Source organism: Microcaecilia unicolor, chromosome 2 (genome assembly GCF_901765095.1).
Source record: "Microcaecilia unicolor chromosome 2, aMicUni1.1, whole genome shotgun sequence".
Taxonomy (NCBI): Eukaryota; Metazoa; Chordata; class Amphibia; order Gymnophiona; family Siphonopidae; genus Microcaecilia; species Microcaecilia unicolor.
Window position 1 is genome coordinate 510,851,119 of NC_044032.1, and position 22,938 is coordinate 510,874,056.

General features: G+C 44.7%; 1 protein-coding gene across 1 annotated transcript in view; it reads right to left on the reverse strand.

The window, feature by feature from the left end:
* The window catches only part of PROM1 (prominin 1), a 330,624-nt gene that overhangs the window by 25,070 nt on the left and 282,616 nt on the right, over positions 1 to 22,938 (reverse strand). Inside the window, exons 18-20 of the mRNA XM_030191212.1 lie at positions 9,179 to 9,232; positions 3,280 to 3,360; positions 3,116 to 3,184 (exon numbers count right to left, since the gene is read on the reverse strand). Of these exons, the coding sequence (XP_030047072.1) occupies positions 3,116 to 3,184; positions 3,280 to 3,360; positions 9,179 to 9,232 (204 nt within the window). The remainder of the gene's footprint in view (positions 1 to 3,115; positions 3,185 to 3,279; positions 3,361 to 9,178; positions 9,233 to 22,938) is intronic.

Here is a 22,938-nt window from a genome sequence, read left to right on the forward strand (position 1 = left end):
TTCAATGGTAGTTTCTCGTTTGCATTCCGTTTTCGTTAGCTGCTTGCTTCGTAGGAAAAAGGCCTTTAATGCATGCAACGGTTAAGAATTTCCTTCGTTAAAGGGTTGTTAGAGGGTCGTTAAGGTTTAGTGCATCTAGCCCTCACTCAGCCCAGAGCCCCGGAGGCTGAGCAATGCCCAGCCCCCACTAAACAAATGAGCAGCTGACCCTGATTACAGAGCTACGCACACACACACAGCAGCAGCTAACCCAGAGGGAAGGAAAAGAAAACTCTAACATAAACACAGATCCCTGTCAGAACCCAGAGCACGTTCTGAGAGAAAACTATCAGGCTTTCCAGTTACCACCAAGTGTAAGTAACGCAAAAGCAGAGGAACTCTTCAGCTGCAGGCTAAAGTACTATCCCCTGACGTCAGCACAAACCCTGGCAGCCAATCAGAAGAGACGTCCCCCCCTCCCCCAAACCGGCAGAATCATAACAGCTTTAGCCATCACTTTCCCAAAACACTTCTATAGAGAGATCACTTATGGTACCAGGTGTTTGGAAGGATTGTCAGCCTCCCTTTGTTCATTATACCAGCACTTACAATATTGGTGCTAGCCATTTCAATGTTGATTTTGAGTGTGCCAAAAGAGGAAGCTCTACTGAGGCATCGATCTTCAGTGAAGTTTAAATTTCAAAGGATGTTCTCATGTAGGCCTTACCTGCTAGGCAGGCCCAGATTCAGACTCCTCTAAATGCACCACCTGCTCCTCAGACCCCATCCCCACCAACTTACTTAACACCATCACTCCTACTGTCACCCCCCCCCCCCCATCTGTCATATCCTCAACCTCTCTCTCTCCACTGCAGCTGTCCCTGACACTTTCAAACATGCTGTAGTCACACCACTCCTCAAAAAACCATCACTTGACCCTACCTGTTCCTCCAACTACCGCCCAATTTCCCTCCTACCCTTCCTCTCCAAGATACTTGATCGCGCCGTTCACAGCTGCTGCCTTGATTTTCTCTCCTCTCATGCCATCCTCGATCCGCTTCAATCCGGCTTTCGCCCCCTACACTCGACAGAAACGGCACTATCTAAAGTCTGCAACGACCTGTTCCTTGCCAAATCCAAAGGCCACTACTCCGTCCTCATCCTCCTTTACCTATCCGCCGCTTTTGACACTGTCAATCACAACTTACTTCTCGCCACACTGTCCTCATTTGGGTTCCAGGGCTCTGTCCTCTCCTGGTTCTCCTCTTATCTCTCCCACTGTACCTTCAGAGTACACTCTCATGGTTCTTCCTCCACCCCAATCCCGCTCTCTGTTGGAGTTCCTCAGGGATCTGTCCTTGGACCCCTTCTTTTTTCAATCTACACCTCTTCCCTGGGCTCCCTAATCTCTTCTCATGGTTTCCAATATCATCTTTATGCTGATGACACCCAGCTTTATCTCTCCACACCAGACATCACTGCAGAAACCCAGGCCAAAGTATCGGCCTGCTTATCCGACATTGCTGCCTGGATGTCCAACTGCCACTTGAAACTGAACATGGCCAAGACCGAGCTTATTGTCTGCCCTCCCAAACCCACTTCTCCTCTCCCTCCACTCTCTATCTCAGTTGATAACACCCTCATCATCCCCGTCTCATCTGCCCGCAACCTCGGAGTCATCTTCGACTCCTCCCTCTCCTTCTCTGCGCATATCAAGCAGATAGCCAAGACCTGTCGCTTCTTCCTCTATAACATTAGCAAAATTCACCCTTTCCTCTCTGAGCACACCACCTGAACTCTCGTCCACTCTCTCATTACCTCTCGCCTTGACTACTGCAACCTACTCCTCACCAGCCTCCCACTTTGCCAACTATCCCCCCTTCAGTCCATTCAGAACTCTGCCGCACGCCTTATCTTCCGCCTGGACCGATATACTCATATCACTCCTCTCCTCAAGTCACTTCACCTGCTTCCGATCAGGTACCGCATACAGTTCAAGCTTCTCCTATTAACCTACAAATGCACTCGATCTGCAGCCCCTCCTTACCTCTCTACCCTCATCTCCCCTTACGTTCCTTCCCGTAACCTCCGCTCTCAAGACAAATCCCTACTTTCAGTACCCTTCACCAACACCAGGCTCCGCCCTTTCTGCCTCGCCTCACCCCATGCCTGGAATAAACTGATTACAGGCCCCCTCCCTGCCCATCTTCAAATCCTTACTCAAAGCCCACCTCTTCAATGTCGCCTTCGGCACCTAACCACCATACTTCTATTCAGGAAATCTAGACTGCTCCAACTCGACATTTCGCCCATTAGATTGTAAGCTCTTTTGAGCAGGGACTGTCCTTTTTTGTTAAACTGTACAGCGCTGCGTAACCCTAGGAGCGCTCTAGAAATGTTAAGTAGTAGTAGTAGTAGACTCCCCATATAGCATATTTTTCTGAAATTAAATCTAAGCACTCCTGAGTAGGACTGGCTCTGAGATTTTACCTCAACGCCTCACATTAATGATGATGTGCTTACAATTAGGATAGAGATCTGGTATTTGAGAATTTTGATGGATTCATTTTGAACATTGTGGCCAAATGTTAAAAACATAGGGGCTGATATTCAGTTTGCCTACAAAATGTGTCAGTAAGTGCTCCCATGCACAGCCATTAATAAAATAAATAGAAAATCGGGGTTTTTACAGCTGCAGTAAAATAAGCACATGGGAATGACCCACTAAGGGAATGCTAAGACTATTTCTTACTGCAGCTTAGTAAAAGGACTCCTAAATTCTTAATTTCACTTTAATATCAAGTATATAACATATTCAATCAACAGAAGTTCTCTGAAGCTTATACAACTTATCTTATACAGGTAAATGGGGTTCTTTGAGGCTACAGAACAAATCAGTAGACTATCAGTGTTTTTACATCCTAGGTTATATTGCTGAGGCCCTTTTCTAGCTCAATCAAATACATAGATTTGGGCAGATGAGGAGATAGCAGGGAAAACAAGGTAAGAAAAGGGATAGGTAAGAGTGAACTAGGGGGTATGTTACCAGTGTTTAGCAGTTAAAACCTAAAATAAAATGCTTCAATTAAAGTGTTAAATATAATGCTCTTATATTTTAAAACCAAAAACTACTTACAGAATTTTTAACCCATTTGATATACTGTACAAAATAGTCAATAATTGCTTCCATATATTTCTTTGTTTCCTTTAAAAAAAACAAACAAAAAAAACCACCTCAAAATATATCCATCGTAATATCTTTAGCTTACACACTACATATGCTTATTATAGGAGTTTTACCTGGATAACAACAGAAGAGCCATTTTTCTGTATGAGCATCTGAGCTGCATCAACGGATGCAATCACATCTGTGATTTTCCCCTGAAGCAGAAAGCATGTTATTACAGACAACTTTCTTATATTCTGTTTTGCTAAGCTAGTGCTAACTTTCACCCAGAAGGGTATTACAATACATTATACTAGGCTGTTCTAGTAGTGTTTTCACTGTGACAATGACAGACTATATTTAATTCAAAGACCTGTAAAAGAATGACAATACTATGAAGAACATCATCAATTCCTTGTTATCAGTATAGTCTGACTGGGGCTCCCTGCTTGAAACTATGGCAGAAGATCTTAACATAAGAAAAAGAAGGCCCAGAATACATTCTGCTCTGGCCTTGCAAAAGAGCAGTTTGAACATTCAGAGGGTACTTCCTTCTTTGTCGGGGAGTGGGGGAGGGTCAGGCTTCGAGCAACCAGTTTAAAGGCCCATGATTGCAGGGTTCTGGACCATCACCACAATGACTCGATTAAAAGTGAGTTGGGAGCAGTGGTGTGCTGGAGCAGGCTCTCACAGGCTCGCAAGAGCCGGTTGTTAAGTTTTTAAGAATTTTGGGAGCCAGTTGTTAAAGTAGGGCCCTCCATGACTACTTTAACAACTGGCTCCCAAAATGCGGGCTTGGGCCCCCTGCTGAATTATCTTTTACTTTGCTGGTGGGGATGCTGAGCCCTGCCAGCCATGTAAATAGACTACTGCTGCTCCCTGCTCCTTGTTTCCAGCTCTGGGCAGCAGGCTGGGACTTCTCGAGCATGTGAGAGAAGTTCCAGCATGCTGCTCAGAGCAAGACATTGGGAGTGGTGGCAGTCCATTTATTGGCTGCCAGCAAAGGTATGCCTAGCGTGCCCGCACGAAGGGAGGGCGGAGAGAGAGGCAGATGTTGCTCCCCCCCCCCCCCCCCCCCCATGGCCCTTCCAACTGCAGAGCTGGTTGGGAGTAGATATAAAATATGGATAAAAATTCTCAGGTTATTGCAAATGAAGGGTCCTGGTATCAGATCCCAACCCTAGTTCCTACTGAGCTGGAAGCACACAGGACCAGGAGGAAACAGCTAAAAACAAATGAAAAACTCTAGCTGCATTGCTGAATTTACACAGTGGCATTCAAATGAACAAAAATGAGAACAAATACTGTATATACTCAAATATAAACCCATTTGAATATAATCCAAGAAAACATTTTCCCCTAAAAAAAATAAAAAAAAAAGAGAGGGAGGGGGAGTATAGAACATCTCTCTTCTATTGTGGGGGTGCAAATTCCATTAGATCCAACTGAAATTATACTTGGAGTGCCATCCTCCTTTGATATTACATTGCAGAAATTCGAGTTTCTTCAAATCTCCTTACAGCTAGAGTTTAAATAGCATGTGTGGAAAAATGCATCATTGCCTTCTAAATTTATTTGGCTGAAACAGGTTTGGATAGTGGTGAGCAGGGAAAGTTAAACTGGACATTGAAAAATAAACCTGGAAAGTTCTACAAATTGTGGAACCCTTTATTAAATGCATCTATTTAACACTCTTCTATTTTAGAACTATATTCAATAAAGTGAAGATACTTACCTGTAGCAGGTATTCTCCAAGGACAGCAGGCTTCATATTCTCACGAGTGGGTGATGCTGATCTACATTGCCCGGTCTGGCATTTTTCCAAAACTAAAAAGAGAGCTTTGTGGAGCACGAGCCACACTCCACCTCGTTTGCGCGAGTACCGTCCTGCCCATCGCACGAATGTGGTCTCCTCAGTTTAATACTAAAACAAAAAAATAAAGTAAAAATAACCAAGGGAGACAACTCCAAGAGGAGGTGGGAGGGATTGTTAGAATATGAAGCTTGCTATCCTTGGAGAATACCTGCTACAGGTAAGTATCTTTGCTTTCTCCAAGGACAAGCAGGCTTCTATCTTCTCACAAGTGGGGAATCCCTAGCATCCAGACTCACTGAAAACAATAACATTGGTCAATTGGGCCTCGCAACGGTGAGGAAATAACACAGATTAACCTGAAACTACATACAATCTGAATCAGAGTGTAGCTTGGAACAGAATAAAACGAGCATAGGAAGGTGGAGTTGGATTTTAGACCCCAAACAGATTCTGCAACACCATCTGCCCGAACAGACTGTTGCGTCAAGTATCCTGCTCAAGTCATTAGTGCGATGTGAATGTGTGGACTGAAGACCACGTCGCAGCCTTACAAATTTCTTCAATGGAGGCTGACCGCAAGTGGGCTACCAACGTGGTCATGGCTCTAATGTTATGAGCCATGACGTGACCCTCCAAGGACAGCCCAGCCCGGGTATAAGTGAAGGAAATGCAATCTGCCAGTCAAATCGAAATGGTGCGTTTCCTGATGTTGACTCCCATCCTGTTGGCTTCAAAAGAAACAAAAAGCTGGGTGGACTGTCTGTGGAGCCTTGTACGCTCCATGTAGTAGGCCAATGCTTTTTTGCAATCCAAGCTGTGGAAGTTGCTTTCACCAGGATGGGTATGAGGTCGGGGAAAATGTTGGCAAGACAATCGACTGGTTCAGATGGAACTCTGACATCACCTTTGGCAAGAACTTAGGGTGCGTGCGGAGGACTGTTGTGATTTAAACTTAGTATAAGATGCATCCACTACTAAGACATGAAGCTCACTGACCCTACGAGCTGAAGTAACAGCCACCAAGAAAATGGCCTTCCAGGGCAAGTACTTCAGATGGCAGGAATTCAGTGGCTCTAAAGGAGCTTTCATCAGCTGGGTAAGAACGACGCTGAAATCCCATGACTCTGGTGGCGGTCTGACAGGGGGCTTTGACAAAAGCAAACCTCTCATGAAGTGAACAATTAAAAGCTGTCCAGAGATGGGCTTACCTTCTACACAGTGATGAAAAGCACTAATTGAACTAAAGTGATCCCTTACAGAGTTGGTCTTTAGACCAGACTCTGACAAGTGTAGAAGATATTCAAGCAGGGTCTGTGTAGGGCAAATAGGGGGATCTAGGGCCTTGCTCTCACACCAGACAGCAAACCTCCTCCATTTAAAAGAGTAACACTTCTTAGACTCGGGTTCGCGCTTCAAAATGGCCGCCGAGACTTACAAGACTTCAGCAGAAGTCTTGCGAGGCCGCCTCTGGAAGTCTCGGCGGCCATTTTTAAAGCACAAACCGGCAGCGCCAGCGGGGGAGAGTCAGCGCTGGCAGCAGGCAGGCAAGACTGCCTGCCCCGAAGAATTTGAAGAGTCAGGTCGGTGACGTGAGGGACCGGATCCGGAGGGAGGAGAGCCGGCTCGCGCATTTCAACAACCGGCTCGCAAGTCGGAAGCAAAGTTAACAACCGGCTCTTGTGAGCCGGCTCCAGCACACCACTGGAAGACACTCACGCATGAGCGGTGAAGCACAACTCATGCTCCATAAAGCTCTCTTTTTAGCTTTGGCAAAATGCTGGACCGGGCGACGTGGATCGGCGTCACCCACTTGTGAGAAGATAGAAGCCTGCTTTTCCTTGGAGAATTTGTAGTACTCTCTTATGTTCTGTTTTAAAGACAGTTGACTTCACATAATTTTCAAAGCCTTTTCTCCCCTTTTTTAAAAATAAGATTGTCAAAATAGTTTTCTACATAGATCTCCTATCCACGTTGGTTTATTAGAGTTTGGATGGGGGGGAGGGGGATATTGTATTTTTACAGGACTGTTCACTGTATTTCTGGTTCTTTCCTACTGTATATGAGGTGTGGTAGCCATGTTAGTCCACTCTTAAAGGTTATCAATAGAAATCAAACAAAATAAAAACATGGAAAAGAAAATAAGATACCTTTTTTATTGGATAATACATTTCTTGATTAGCTTTCGAAGATTTTCCGATCTGACGAAGAAGGGCAACCTTCGAAAGCTAATCAAGAAATGTATTAAGTTATGTCCAATAAAAAAAGTATCATCTTATTTTCTTTTCCATGTTTTATTTTGTTTGATTTCTATTGATAACCTAATGTATATGGATAGCAAAGGTTATATTAGAAGGTTTTTTTCTGAAGCTGATTCAAGATTATATATTACACTACTATTTTAATTATGTTATATTGTTATTTTATTGCTATTCAGCTCTGTTATGGAACTTCCATTGTTCTTTCATTGTTCTTTTTACAACTTGTTATAATAAAATTACACAGAAATCGAAGTGGGGGGGGGGGGAGAAATGTTAACTCGAATATACTGCCTCTCTCCCTACATCGAGAAGGTAAATCTTACCCCAGTTGTGCATGCCACAACAACATCAAGACTGGATTACTACAATGCACTACACAACGGTCTGACTACAAAGGGCCTGCAACAGCTTCAATTGATTCAGAATGCAGCAAGACTAATAAAAGGTTGCGAGCGACGTGACCACATCACACCATTTTTACAAAAACTTCATTGGGAACCAGTACAATACAGGGCTAAATTTAAAACTATGTCTGATCTTCAAGGCTCTTAAAGGAAATGGCCCTGAGTACCTAAATAGGATGATCCTCTACACACCACCAAGGACACTAAAGTCCTCTCAAGGACTATCACTAACCACACCCTCTCCAAAAGACATTACACGATGAGATACCCGCAAGCGAGCCTTGTCTGGAGTAGCCCCCACACTCTGGAATGCACTGCCTGAAAGGCTCTGCTTAACAGAAGACTATCTCTACTTCTGGAAGCAGGTTAAAGCTTGGCTCTTCAACCAGGCCTTTAATGGAAGAAGTAACTAACTTGTTAGTCTCACTCACACACACAATACTGCAGTAGGACGTTTATCCACTCCTATCCTAGCTGATATAATATTTAACCATCTCTGACCTCATGTGCACCTTTCTTTAAAACCCTTTAGTGTCCAATGTTCCCGTAATAAGCCATATGGGAAAAGATTGATGGGAACATTGGACACTAAAGGGTTAAATTGGTCACCATATTTTCTAACTCCTCTTACTCTCTTACCTATCTGTATGTTAACCATCTCTCTGACCTCATGTGCAACTTTCTTTAAATTAGTCACCTTACTCTCTAACTCTTCTTACTTTCTTACCTATCTGTATGTTCCATCTTTGCTTAAACCCTTTACTGTCAATTAAAATGTTCTATAATGTATTGTGTTGACATTGTAAGAAGTATACTATGTCATACTTGGTATTGTTAGTTGAATATTTTTACTGCTGTAATTGCCTATTGCTCACGTTTCATTTATTCTTACTGTACACCGCCTTGAGTGAATTCCTTCAAAAAGGCAGTAAATAAATCCTAATAAATAAAGTATTCCTCTCCTTCCTTCCTCACGGTGTCCCTTCTCTTCCTCTGCTATCACCACCACCCACCCCCCTGAACCAGAAGAGCTCACATTTCCTCTCCCCCACAAACAGATGAAATCCCCCTTCCAAACTCACCTGTAGGCCCCCCTCCAGGCCTACCCGACATGCCATGGTGGCCCAGGGGTAAGCTGGGGCAGAAGTGATCCCCAAATGCTCCTGCTCATGCAGTCTCAGTAGCGATAATGGCTACCACAAGTTCCTCAGCGGTAGGGGTGGGAGGGGGCGGGAGGGAGGAAGAAGTGGGAATTTTCAGTTTGGGAAGGGGGTGGTGGTGGAGGACGGACACCTCGGGAAAGAGAGAAAATGGGTGGAATTCTCAATGCCATAGAGGAGGGAGGGTTTATATTCGTGTATATACAAAAAAACAAACATTACAAAAAAAGGTTCAAAAGAACATCATACAAACTGCTATACTGAAGCAAACCAAAACTTCATAAAGCCTGGTATCCTGTTTCCAACAGTGGCCAATTCAGGTCACAAGTATCTAGAATTGTTAGTCATTTAATACTGGAAGTAACAATTACTATTAAAGGTAGGGAAAAACATACCTGGAGCTCTGGTGCTGTCCTTAGTAGTAATCGAACACTCTCACTTAAAATGTTCTAGTAAACCAAAAATACGTATTACAGTTTAAACATTTATTTCATCGCCTAAAAATCAATGGCTGGTACAAATGCGATCACAATGGTGATATGCTAATGGAAAACCATTCACAGTTTATTCTCAGCAAAACGGATGAATAATCACACAGAGAGATACACTGACACACACACACAGTACTATGTTAATGTACAGCCTAGCTCACTGATAATGCAAACAAGGAACTATAGGGCCTTTTACTAAAACAAGTTGAAATCTGGGCTTTGACACAAGAGTTTCTTGGGCGCTAAGTCCAAATGGAACAAACATAATTTAAGGACCCGAACTCCCTCCCCATACCCTCAAATGACAAGGAGGGAGTAGCACTCCCTCCTCCTTCCAGTGCTGCCTCCAAAATGGGACTTCCCTACCATATAAGATATGGGGGGTTTCGGGGGTCGCTAGACTACCAAGCTGGGGCTGGAGGCCCGCCTTTGTTCTGATTGGGGGGGGGGGGGGCGCTAGACAACCATGGGAGGTCTCTTCCGTGGGGGGGGGGGGGGGTAGAGGATTGCCTTCCGTTGGGTGGGGGTTATCGGGTCGGGTCTGGCCGGGTTCCTCTCTTTGGGGGGGGTGGGGGGGGGGGGGTTGAAAGTTCACCAGACCTCCAGCCTCTTGGAATGTTTGAAAGGTCCAGGCTTTTTTTTTTTTTAAAGCCTGGACCTGTCAAACAACTTCTGTTGGAGGATTGTGCCTTGGGTGCATGCCCAGGCGCAATCCTCCAGCAGAAGGCAGAAGTACCCCTATGATCAGAGCTAATAGCATGCATGAATTTTTATGTTATTAGCTTTGATCATTTGAGCATCATTGCCTTGTGCTGTTCCAGTGCTAATTATACAGCGCTGTTCGGAACAGCGAGGGGTTTTTGCACATAAGTGCTCCCACATTAATGCTGTGTTAGCTAGTTAGCACACAATAAGTATAATGCGCTAAATGGATAACGTTTCCAGACCATTACCCGCACATGCCACAGCCCCTAAGAGAAAAGTTTTGAGAAATGTATTAATGTGTGGTTTACTGCATGATAACAGGCAAACTACCACAAAATATCTTAACATGGTTGTGTTTTAACCTGTTTTTGAGTATTAACTATGCATTAAGGGGGAGATTCTATATATGGCGCCTAAAAAAATAGGCGCAGAAATCAGTGCCGACTAAGCGTATTCTATAAACAGCGCCTAGATTTAGGCACAGTATATAGAATAGGTTTAGTTGATATCTCAGTGCCTAAAACAATGCGCATCCATTTACACCAATGAAAATGTGGTGTAAATCCCAACACATAGATATTTGCGCACCATGTACATACATGAATTTTGGAAAGCCCATGAAAAGCGACGATACTTAATTGTAGCAGGTATTCTCCGAGGACAGCAAGCTGAAATATTCTCACACATGGGGTATCCCTAGCATCCAGGCTCACCCAAAACAGTAAACATTGGTCAATTGGGCCTCGCAACGGCGAGGACATAACAGAGATTAACCTGCAACTATATACAACTATTTATTTATTTATTACATTTGTATCCCGCACAATTCCCGCTCATCGCAAGCTCTATGTGGCTTACATAGTAACAAATCACAAAATCATGAAGTTAACAAAATCATGAAGTTAACAATGATTTAAAGTATTATCTCTCTATATAAAACGCACCTCCAACGTTCGAATGAAGCCTCTGTTAGCCAAAAGTGAAGGGGGTGAGATCGCATTGTGTCTGCCCCGCCCACGCGTCAAACGTGATGACGTCGAGGGCGGAGCAATGACACTCAACCAATCGCAACGCTCGGCAGCGAAGCGTCAGGGAAGGAGGCGGCACTCTCAACGTCTAGCCTTCCCTTCGCTGTGTTCCGCCTTCTTCTGACGTCAAGGATGACGTCAAAAGAATGCGGAACACAGCGAAGGGAAACCTAGACGTCGGGAGCACCGCCTCCTTCCCTGACGCTTCGCTGCCGGAACCCCCACGGAGGTAAATTTAAAAACAAGAAAAAAAAAAAAACATGTTGGGGAGAGCGAAGAGGGTGGCCACAAAAGAAAAACAATGGGACCGGAAGGGCAAGGGGAGAAACGACAGCATGGATGCGAGGGGGGGAAGAAGAGGGCGGCCCAGGCTGGGACATGGGAGAGAGAGGAGCATGGATGCAAGGGGGGGTCATGGAAGGGAGACAGGGGACTTGCTGGAAAAGGATGAATGGAGGCGGCAGGGGACAGAGGAGCATGGATGGGCATGGATTGGGAGGGCAGGGCTCAGGGAGAGAGGGCAATTGCTGGAAAGGGATGAATGGAGGGGGCAGGGGACAGAGGAGCATGGATGGGCATGGATTGGAAGGGCAGGACTCAGGGAGAGGGGAATTGCTGGATAGGGATGAATGGAGGGCACAGATGGGCATGGATGCATATGGATTGCAGGGCAGGCCTCAGGCAGAGAGGGGAAATGCTGGATAGGGAAAAATGGAGGGGGCCAGGTGACAGATGAGCATGGATGGGCATGGATTGGAAGGGCAGGACTCAGGGAGACGGGAATTGCTGAATAGGGATGAATGGAGGGGACAGATGGGCATGGATGGATATGGATTGCAGGGCAGGCCTCAGCCAGAGAGGGGAAATGCTGGATAGGGAAAAATGGAGGGGCCAGGTGACAGATGAGCATGGATGGGCATGGATTGGAAGGGCAGGACTCAGGGAGAGGGGAATTGCTGGATAGGGATGAATGGAGGGCACAGATGGGCATGGATGCATATGGATTGCAGGGCAGGCCTCAGGCAGAGAGGGGAATTGCTGGATACGGATGAATGGAGGGGGCCAGGTGAAAGAGGAGCATGGATTGGAAGGGCAGGACTCAGGGAGAGGGGAATTGCTGGATAGGGATGAATGGAGGGGACAGATGGCCATGGATGGATATGGATTGCAGGGCAGGCCTCAGGCAGAGAGGGGAAATGCTGGATAGGGAAAAATGGAGGGGCCAGGTGACAAAGGAGCATGGATGGGCATGGATTGGAAGGGCAGGACTCAGGGAGAGGGGAATTGCTGGATAGGGATGAATGGAGGGGACAGATGGCCATGGATGCATATGGATTGCAGGGCAGGCCTCAGGGAGACAGCGGAATTGCTGGATAGGGATGAATGGAGGGGCCAGGTGACAGAGGAGCATGGATTGGACTCACACTTTCACTTTGACTCTCAAACACTCACTCTCACATACACTCTCCCAAACATACACACTCCGAGGAAAACCTTGCTAGCGCCCGTTTCATTTGTGTCAGAAACGGGCCTTTTTTACTAGTATAACAATAAAACATAATTAGACTAAGGTAGGTTGTAAGGTGAGGAGAGAGAGTGAGGCAGGGAAGAAGAGGGGAGAGAAGCATGGAAAAGGGGGAAGAAGGGATGGGGAGTGGGAAAGGGTGTAGGGAAGAAGAAAGGGAAAAGTCTGAGAGTGCAGCCTGGAACAGAATAAAACAGGCCTAGGTGGGTGGAGTTGGATTCTCAACCCCAAACAGATTCTGCAGCACCTACTACCCAAACTGACTGTTGCGTCAGGTATCCTGTTCAAGGTAGTAGTGTGATGTGAATGTGTGGACTGAAGACTATGTTGCAGCTTTGCAAATTTCTTCAATGGAGGCTGACTTTAAGTGAGCCAGCGGCGCAGCCATGGCTCTGACATTATAAGCCATGACATGACTCTCTAGAGTCATGTCATAAACAAAAGAAATGCAATCTGCTAGCCAATTGGAGATTGTGCGTTTTCCAATGCCAACTCCCCTTCTTTTGGGATCAAAAGCAACGAACAACTGGGCGGACTGTCTGAAGGGCTTTGTCCGCTGCACGTTAAAGGCCAATGCTCTCTTGCAGTCCAAGGTGTGCAAGCTGCTTTCGCCAGGGTGGGCATGAGGACGGAGAAAAATGTTGGCAAGACAATCGACTGGTTCAGCTGGAACTCCGACACCACCTTCGGCAGGAACTTAGGGTGCATGCGGAGGACTACTCTGTTGTGATGAAACTTAGTATAAGGTGCATCCACTACTAGGGCCTAAAGCTCACTGACCCTACAAGCTGAAGTAACAGCCACCAAGAAAATGACCTTCCAGGTTAAGTACTTCAGATAGCAGGAATTCAGTGGCTCAAAAGGAGCTTTCATCAGCTGGGTGAGAACAACGTTGAGATCCCATGACACTGGTGGAGGTCTGACAGGGGGCTTTGACAAAAGCAAACCTCTCATGAAGCGAAAAATTAAAGGCTGTCCAGAGATAGGCTTACCTTCTACACGCTGATGATAAGCACTAATCGCACTAAGATGAACTCTTACGGAGTTGGTCTTAAGACCAGACTCTGACAAGTGTAGAAGGTATTCAAGCAGGGTCTGTGTAGGACAAGAGAGAGGATCTATGGCGTTGCTGTCACACCACACGGCAAACCTCCTCCATTTGAAAGAGTAACACCCCTTAGTGGAATCTTTTCTGGAAGCAAACAAGACCCAGAAGACACCCTCCGAAAGACCAAAAAAAAGCAAATTCTAGGCTTTCAACATCCAGGCTGTGACAGCCAGAGACTGGAGATTGGGATGTAGAAGCGATCCCTCATTCTGGGTGGTCAGGGTCGGAAAACACTCCAATCTCCACGGTTCTTCGAAAGACAATTGCAGAAGAGGGAACCAAATCTGACGTGATCATGGTTCCGCGGTCTTGCTCGAGTTTCAGCAAAGTCTTTCCCACCAGAGGTATGGGAGGATACACATACAGAAGACTGGTTCCCTAATGTAGAAGAAAGGCATCTGACGCTAGTCTGATGTGGGCCTGAAACCTGGAACAGAACTGAGGGACCTTGTGATTGATTTGAGTGGCAAAAAGATCCACCAAGGGGGTGCCCCACGCTCGGAAGATCTAGTGGGCAACACCCATATTCAGTGACCACTCGTGAGGTTGCATAATACTGCTCAGCCTGTCGGCGAGACTGTTGCTTATGCCTGCCAGATAAGTGGCTTGGAGAAACATGCCATGACGGCGTGCCCAAAGCCACATCTGGATGGCTTCCTGACACAGAGGGTGAGATCTGGTGCCCCACTGTTTGTTGGTGTAGTACATCGCAACCTGATTGTTTGAATCAAGATGATTTGGTTGGACAGCTGATCTCTGAAAGCCTTCAGAGAGTTCCAGATCACTCGAAGCTCCAGGAGGTTGATCTGAAGACCTGTTTCCTGGAAGGCCAAGACTCCCCAAGTGTGAAGCCCATCCACATAAGCTCCCCACCCTAGGAGGGATGCATCCGTCGTCAGCACTTTCTGTGGCATAGGAATTTGGAATAGTCATCCCATGGGCAGGATTGTCCACCACTGAAGAGAATTGCGAAGGTGGACAGTTGGATCATATCCTCTAGATTCCCTGCAGCTTGAAACCACTGAGAAGCTAGGGTCCATTCAGCAAATCTCATGTGTAGATGTGCCATGGATGTAACATGAACTGTGGAGGCCATGTGCCCTAAGAGTCTCAACATCTGCCGAGCTGTGACCTGCGGAGATGTTTGAACAGTGGACACGAGGGACAGAAGCTTGTCTGCTTGTGCCTCAGGAAGATAGGCTCCAGCCGTTCTCGTGTCCAGCAGTACTCCAATGAACTCCAATTTCTGAACAGGAGTGAGATGGGACTTGGCGTAATTTATTACAAACCCCAGTAGTTCTAGCACCTGAATAGTCATCCGCATGGACTCCTGAGCACCGTCCTCCGAGGTGCTCTTCACTAGACAATCGTCGAGATAAGGGAACGCATGCACTCCCAGTCTGCGTAGCGACGCTGCGACTACTACTAGACATTTTTTGAAAGCTCTTGGAGTTGATGCCAGGCCAAATGGCAGTATGCGGTACTGAAAGTGCTGCATTCCCAGTCGAAACCGAAGATACTTCCTATGAGCTGGAAGTATCGGGATGTGAGTGTAAGCCTCCTTCAAGTCCAGAGAGCATAGACAATCGTTTTCTTGAATCATTGGAAGAAGGATGCCCAGGGAAACCATCTTGAACTTTTCTCGGACTAGGAATTTGTTCAGGGCCCTTAGGTCTAGGATGGGACTCATCCCGCCTGTTTTCTTTTGCACAAGGAAGTACCTGGAATAGAATCCCAGCCCTTCTTCCCCTGGTGGAAAAGGTTCGACTGCATGGGCCTTTAGAAGGGCAGAAAGTTCCTCTGCAAGTACCTGCCTGTGCTGGGAGCTGTACAAATGAGCTCCCGGTGGACAATTTGGAGGTCTGGATTCCAGATTGAGTGTGTACCCTAACCGGACTATTTGAAGAACCAACAGGTCGGAGAGAAGATTCAAGATGGCGACTAAGCAGGGTGTGTGAGACGGACGCTCCAAACATATTTTGAAAAGTTACCCTTTTCCTCATAAGAATATGCCGAAAAGGAAGGGTAAGCCAAAGGGACCACCTCTCCCGAAGCAAGCACTCTCCTTACCTGGGCAACCTACTACTACTACTTAACATTTCTAAAGTGCTACTAGGGTTATGCAGCGCTGTACAGTTTAACAAAGAAGGACAGTCCCCAATTTGACTGCCCCTATTTGACTGACTGTACATTTATCCTTTAGATTGTAAGCTCCTTGAGCAGGGACTGTCCTTCTATGTTAAATTGTACAGCGCTGCGTAACCCTAGTTGCGCTTTAGAAATGTCAAGTAGTAGTAGTAGTAGTAAAGGGCGGAGCCTGGAATTGGCAGTGGTGGAGAAGGGTGCAGAAAGGAGGGATTTGTCCTGTGAGCGGAGGTTTCGGGTAGGAGCGTAAGGGGAGATAAGGGTAGAGAGGTAATGAGGGGCTACAGATTGAGTGCATTTGTAGGTTAGTAGGAAAAGCTTGAACTGGATGTGGTACCTGATTGGAAGCCAGTGAAGTGACTTGAGGAGAGGGGTGATATGAGCATATCGGTCCAGGCGGAAGATAAGACGTGCAGCAGAGTTCTGAACAGATTGAAGGGGGGATAGATGGCTATGTGGGAGGTCAGTGAGGAGTAGGTTGCAGTAGTCAAGGCGAGAGGTAATGAGGAAGTGGACGAGAGTTCGGGTGGTGTGCTCAGAGAGGAAAGGGCGAATTTTGCTAATGTTATAGAGAAAGAAGCGACAGGTCTTGGCTAGCTGCTGGATATGCGCAGAGAAGGAGAGGGAGGAGTTGAAGATGACTCCGAGGTTGCGGCCAGATGAGACGGGGAAGATGAGGGTGCCATCGACTGAGATAGAAAGTGGAGGGAGAGGAGAAGTGGGTTTGGGTGGGAAGACAATAAGCTCTGTCTTGGCCATGTTCAGTTTCAGGTGGCAGTTGGACATCTAGGCAGCAATGTCGGATAAGCAGGCCGATACTTTGGCCTGGGTATCCGCAGTGATGTCTGGCGTGGAGAGATAAAGCTGGGTTTCGTCGGCATAGAGATGATATTGGAAACCATGAGATAAGATCAGGGAGCCCAGGGCAAACGTCAATATCCACATTTTTGGTATCGACCCCGATTTCGGGCATTTCCGCTAACGGGGCAGGGAAGAGCCCTGTTCAGGAGAGCGAATTTTCGCTTAGCCCGCTGGGACCTTCAACCCCCCACCTTTGCAACCAGACGGAATTGCTGTGCCGAATCTTGGAGTGGAAATAGATTCGAAGGGGTGGCGGACTCCGTCAGTGGAAGCGACACCCGAAAATATATCTGGGACAGTGGTGGGAGAACGACTACCAGAAATGGCAACTGGGGACACCACGGCAGATATGCCTCGAAATGCTGATTTACAAGAAGATATTTCTCTTTGTGCAATGGCGATCCAGCCATTGGTTAGGTCCCAAGAGGTGTCATTGGAATCAATCTGGACTGCCTTGGAGTCTTTGCATAAGGTCTGTACTTCTTTTATATCAGTATCTTTAAATAATGCTACTCAAATAAGAACTTTAAAAGAAAAGGTGGAGGGTGTTTTGACGAAACAGACCAATTTGGAAACAGAAATGGCTCAAGTCTCTGGGGATCGTTTATTACTCTATTGGAAAATAGAAAACTTAGAGAACTTATCAAGAAATTTGAATTTACGCTTATTAAATTTTCCAAAATCTCAATTTACTACTCCAAGAGACATGTTTGTACAATTTCTAAGAGAGATTTATAAATACTCAGAGCAATCTCTTCCACCTTTACAGAAAATATACTACCTGACTATGAAGCCAAATCAACAACAAAATGTTCCAATATCACAGGATAATTTAACTGAAACACTTGATATAACGGACTTTTTGGAACAATCGAAGGAGAATATTGAAACTAGAGCAACCCTAATTGTGTCATTTGTATTTCTACAAGATAAAGAAGCTTTGTTAAGACTTTACTTTAAAAATATTCATCCAGAGTTTAAAAGTAGTAAGGTTTCAATATTCCTGGACATTTCCAGATGGACACAACAGAGAAGGAAAACATTCCTGGATATGAAGCAAGATTCATTGGACATGAAGGCTTGTTTTCAACTAAGATTTCCTTGCAAGTGTTTATTAACTTTGAAAGATAAGAGATATATATTCTTTGAACCGGAACAACTACGTACATTTCTTAATATGCAAAGTAGCAAGGGTCATGCTCAGATATGAAGCGGTCTTTTATTTAATAGGGGTAACCTCTTTTTTTTTTTTTAATTCTTTATCATTTTTCATTTAGTTACAAGTATTACACTTGAGTAGGAAAAAAAAAGTCAGTAATCTATTAAATTAAGAAAACAAACAATTTCATAGTAATATGTATGACTTACATTAGACCACCAAAATAGGGGGTTAGGAGCCGTTCCTTCGGAGATAGGATTCTTAACTATTACAAATAGTTTTTAAAATAGCAAAATAAAAGGCTTAACGATTATATCCACACTAAATTCTACTTAATTACCCATTCAGGTTCTGTTCAGGCTACGAGACAAACTAGTACTATATTACTTTTTTCTGTTCTATAAATAATTTCAAATGTTCAGGAAGAAGGAAAACATATTTCACACCCATATATTTTATGTTACATTTGCATGGATAGTTCAAATTAAAAGTTGCTCCCAACGCTATTGTTGCAGCTCTCAATGAAAGAAAATCTTTCCTTCTAGCTTGAGTTTGTTTTGTAATATCTGGGAAAACCCAGATTTTCCCTCCATAAAATGGAGTTTGTATATTTCTTAGCGCCATCTTCCTCACTAAATCCAGATCTTGCTGAAATACAAACGAAACCAAAAGAGTTCTTCTCTCCGTTATAGAGGTTAATGACGATTCTAATAAATCTGATACATTTAAGTCTCCTTGTGGTGGTGTTTCATCGTTCTTTTTTGTAGGTAGAAAGTAAATTTTGTTAAATGGTGGTATATTCTCTGGAGAGAATTTCAAATGTTCTATTAGATATCTCTTAAATATCTCCAATGGAGGATAAATTGGAGTACAAGGAAAGTTTAATAAACGCAAGTTCAATCTCCTGTTGTAATTTTCAAAGTATTCCAGTCTATTTTTTATCATTGTAGTATCTTTTATCAGATTTAACGATGTTTCCTTCAATTTAATATTTTCTGAGTTTAGATGGTTAATTTTCTCAGTTATCTCATTTTTCATCGATGCAAAAGAAACAGATAATTCTTGAACATTATTCACAAGTCCTGCTATTTTACCAGTTGATGCCATCACAGTCTGTAACGTTTCCCAAATCGCCACAAGCGTTACTGCCTCAGATGAACCCTTCCCTGGATTCTGTAGTGCTGTTCTAGAAATCCCAGCAGAAACCTCGACCGCAGGCCCCACTCGGGTGGTCCGTTCCTTGCTCTCGCGGTCTTTGGTACCGCCCCCGCTATCGGGTTCTGTGGGCTGAGGCGGAGGGTAATGCGATGGAGGGGACAATGAAACGTCCTGTCCCAAGAGAATGGACTCTCCCTGGTCCAATATCTCAGCGGGAACTCCTGTCGCTATTGTTGCGGATCTCACGAGGTAACTTTCCATAGTTTGCTGGGTTGGTGTTGACGTTAGAGCCGGTTGGGTCACGGCCCTTACCAAACCCTTTCTCTTCGTGTGTGGCATTATAGGCAATTGTTCAAGAAGAAAAAAAATATTTCTGAGGAAAAATTCACTCGAAGATAGGGTTTTAAACCTCGCAAACACGGAGTTACTCGTGGAGCGTTCTCATCGCCGCCGCCATCTTCCTCCGCCCCCCCTTTTTAGGGGGGTAACCTCTTGCTTATTTTCCTTAGGAAATATTTTCACTTTTCAGCCAACTTACTTTGGTATATTGATTAAATCTTGAATCTCTCTCGTAATAGTGAACTGTTAAACTAATATAGTTTTGATTGTGATAGAAGGAACATTTATACTTTCTTTTTTTTTTCTTTGAATAATTGCTATATATTGGTGTATCTTTTAAAAGATTGTATCTTTGTATAATAATGAAAATTAATAAATATATATAAAAAAAAAAGAACCAACAGGTCGGAGGTTATGAGAGGCCACCTTTGTTGAAAAAACATTAACCTCCCCCCAACTGGCAAGTTGTCCAGCACGGATACTATTATTGCGGCTATGCTTTTCTGGAGCCAGTCAAAACCCCGTCTCTTGATTTGCTGGGGAGCAGCAGGGGCCTTGGGCGCACGTTGTTGACGGGAACGAGCGTGCTGGGGCTGAGCCTGAGCAGGCTGGAAGGACGCCGGAGTGAATCTACGCCTGGCATAGGAATAGGGAGCACTCCGTGACCCCTCCCCCCAAAAACCTCCTAGATGAGCTGAAATCCAGGCCAAAGTATCAGCTTACCTGTCTGACATTGCTGCCTGGATGTCTCAACGCCATCTGAAACTAAACATGACCAAGGCTGAGCTTCTTATCTTTCCTCCTAAACCAACCTCTCCTCCTCCCCCATTCTCTATTTCTGTGGATAACACTCTCATCCTTCCTGTTTCATCAGCTCGTAACCTTGGGGTCATCTTCGACTCCTCCCTCTCTGCACATATTCAGCAGACTGCTAAAACCTGTCGTTTCTTTCTCTATAATATCACCAAAATTCACCCTTTCCTTTCTGAGCACACTACCAGAACTCTCATCCACACTCTATCACCTCTCGCTTAGACTATTGCAACTTGCTTCTCACAGGTCTCCCACTTATCCATCTCTCTCCTCTTCAATCTGTTCAAAATTCTGCTGCACGACTAATATTCCGCCAGGGTCGTTATGCTCATATTAGCCACTGGCTTCCTATCCATTTCCGCATACAGTTCAAACTCCTCTTATTGACCTATACGTGCATTCATTCTGCAGCTCCTCAGTACCTCTCCACTCTCATCTCTCCCTACATTCCTCCCCGGAAACTCCATTCACTGGGTAAATCTCTCTTATCTGCACCCTTCTCCTCCACCGCTAACTCCAGACTCCGTTCCTTTTATCTTGCTGCACCATATGCCTGGAATAGACTTCCTGACCTGGTACGTCAAGCTCCATCTCTGGCCGTCTTCAAATCTAAGCTAAAAGCCCACCTTTTTGATGCTGCTTTTAACTCCTAACTCTTATTCACTTGTTCAGAACCCTTATTTTATCATCCTCACTTTAATATTCCGTTATCTCTTGTTTGTCCTAATTAGATTGTAAGCTCTGTTGAGCAGGGACTGTCTCTTCATGTTCAAATTTACAACGCTGCGTACATCTAGTAGCGCTTTAGGAATGATAAGTAGTAGTAGTATGAGAAGGATGCAGAAGGCACCCCGCGGGACAGAGAGAAGCCATAGCATCTGTGTGCTTCTTGATCTGGTCGACCAGGTCTTCTACCTTCTCTCTAAAAAGGTTATCCCCCCATCATGGTACATCCGCCATCCTCTGCTGGACCGAATGGTCTAGGTCAGAGACACGCAGCCATGAGAGTCTGTACATCGCTATACCTTGAGCAGAGATTCTGGATGCCACATCAAAAGTGTCATAAGCACCCCTGGTCAGGAATTTACAAAACGCCTTCTGCTGCCTGACCACCTGGCGAAAAGGTTCAGCCTGCTCCGGAGGGAGGGCATTGACCAAACTAGACAGCTGCCTCATCGAGTACCGCAAGTGAATGCTCGTGTACAGCCAGTAAGATTGGATACGGGCAGCGAGCATAGCGGCCTGATAAGTCTTCCTCCCAAAAGAGTCCAAGGTCCTAGCTTCTCTGCCTGGGGGCGCCGAGGCATAGTTTCTAGTACTCTTGGATCTCTTGAGTGTGGAATCCACCACCGTGGAGTTATGGGGTAGCCAAGACCTCATAAACCCAGGTTCACCGTGGATCCGATACTGGGACTCGGTCTTTTTAGGGATCACGGGTCGTTCTCGCATTAGTTACGCGCATTGTTATAGAATCCAGTTGGATTTCAGCGCGGATCTCTAGGCGCACTATATAGAATCTGGAGGTAAGTGCCTAATACACTTTAGTGAAATGTCCCCTTATTGCTATGAACTTGATTTGATGGCTACTCTTGATAACGTCTACCTTTATTGCATTATTTAATTTTGTCGTTTATGCTAATTTTGATTGCATTTATAATGCTATGCTGTTTAATTATTCTGGTTTTTAAGCTGCTTGCGCATTTGCTGAAAGATTATTAAAAATGAATGAATAAATAAATATGTCAACTGTGATTTAAGCCTAATAGATTTGTTTTTCTTTTTGTGTATCCCTATACCCACACTATGAATGTTTTCATCATACTTAAGAACTGCTACAAAGATATTGCCATTAGATCCTGTAGTGGACTCAGACTTGATACCAATATGGTATTCTGTGCTCTTTCCAAAGTTTTATGGTGCCAAAGAACCACATATAAATGTCCTGAATGCTACCATGTGATTCTGGAAGATTATCACATCCATTTTTTGATGACTATGGAAATTTACTTGACTCATGGAAAATTGTGTTAAAACAGTGCACAACATCTTTTTTTTTAAACCTAAACAAGAGAATACCATATTAAATACTATGCATAAAAGTTGCTGTTGAAATATAAGTGCTTACCCTAGCTTTAACATAGCTCTTGATAATCAGTTTAGAAAGGAGGAAGAAAAAAAGTTGAGAATAAGAGTTAAATCAGAAAATGAAGGTCACAGAAAATCAGAAAAGTAAACAAAATTTCAGAATAGAAAATCTAATGGCAAGAGATTTAAAGTCTTCTATACTAATACTGCTTCAAAACAATAGCAAAAGGAGAAATTAGATATTACCTGCTAATTTACTTTCCTTGAGTCTCTCCAGATCATTTCCAACAAGTGGGTATATTTATTTATTTATTTGAATTTATTTACCACCTTTTTAAAAGAATTCACTCAAGGCGGTGGTGTACATGGCATTCCTATCAGCGGAGGGAGTCTGAGAAATACTGACTAATGTCACTGTGTAAGGTCCTGTGGAACCCGGATCCCGTTCAGTATGTTCATTAACAAAGTGAAGGTAGATAACCAAAACCAGAACATGAACAGGAAGGACAGATCCCCCAAACAATCCCGGGGAGAAGGAAGCACCAAACACATAGAAACTAGCCATCCACCGAAGACCAGAAAAGGAATCACTGACTGCAAAAAATAGACTGGGCGAAGTTCACCTTCGGACCCTCACCCCCACCCCAACAGAAAACATACCCACCATCAGCAAAAACACCTCCTGGTAAGGGTGCAGGAATGGTCTGAAGAGACTCAAGCAAAGTAAATTAGCAGGTA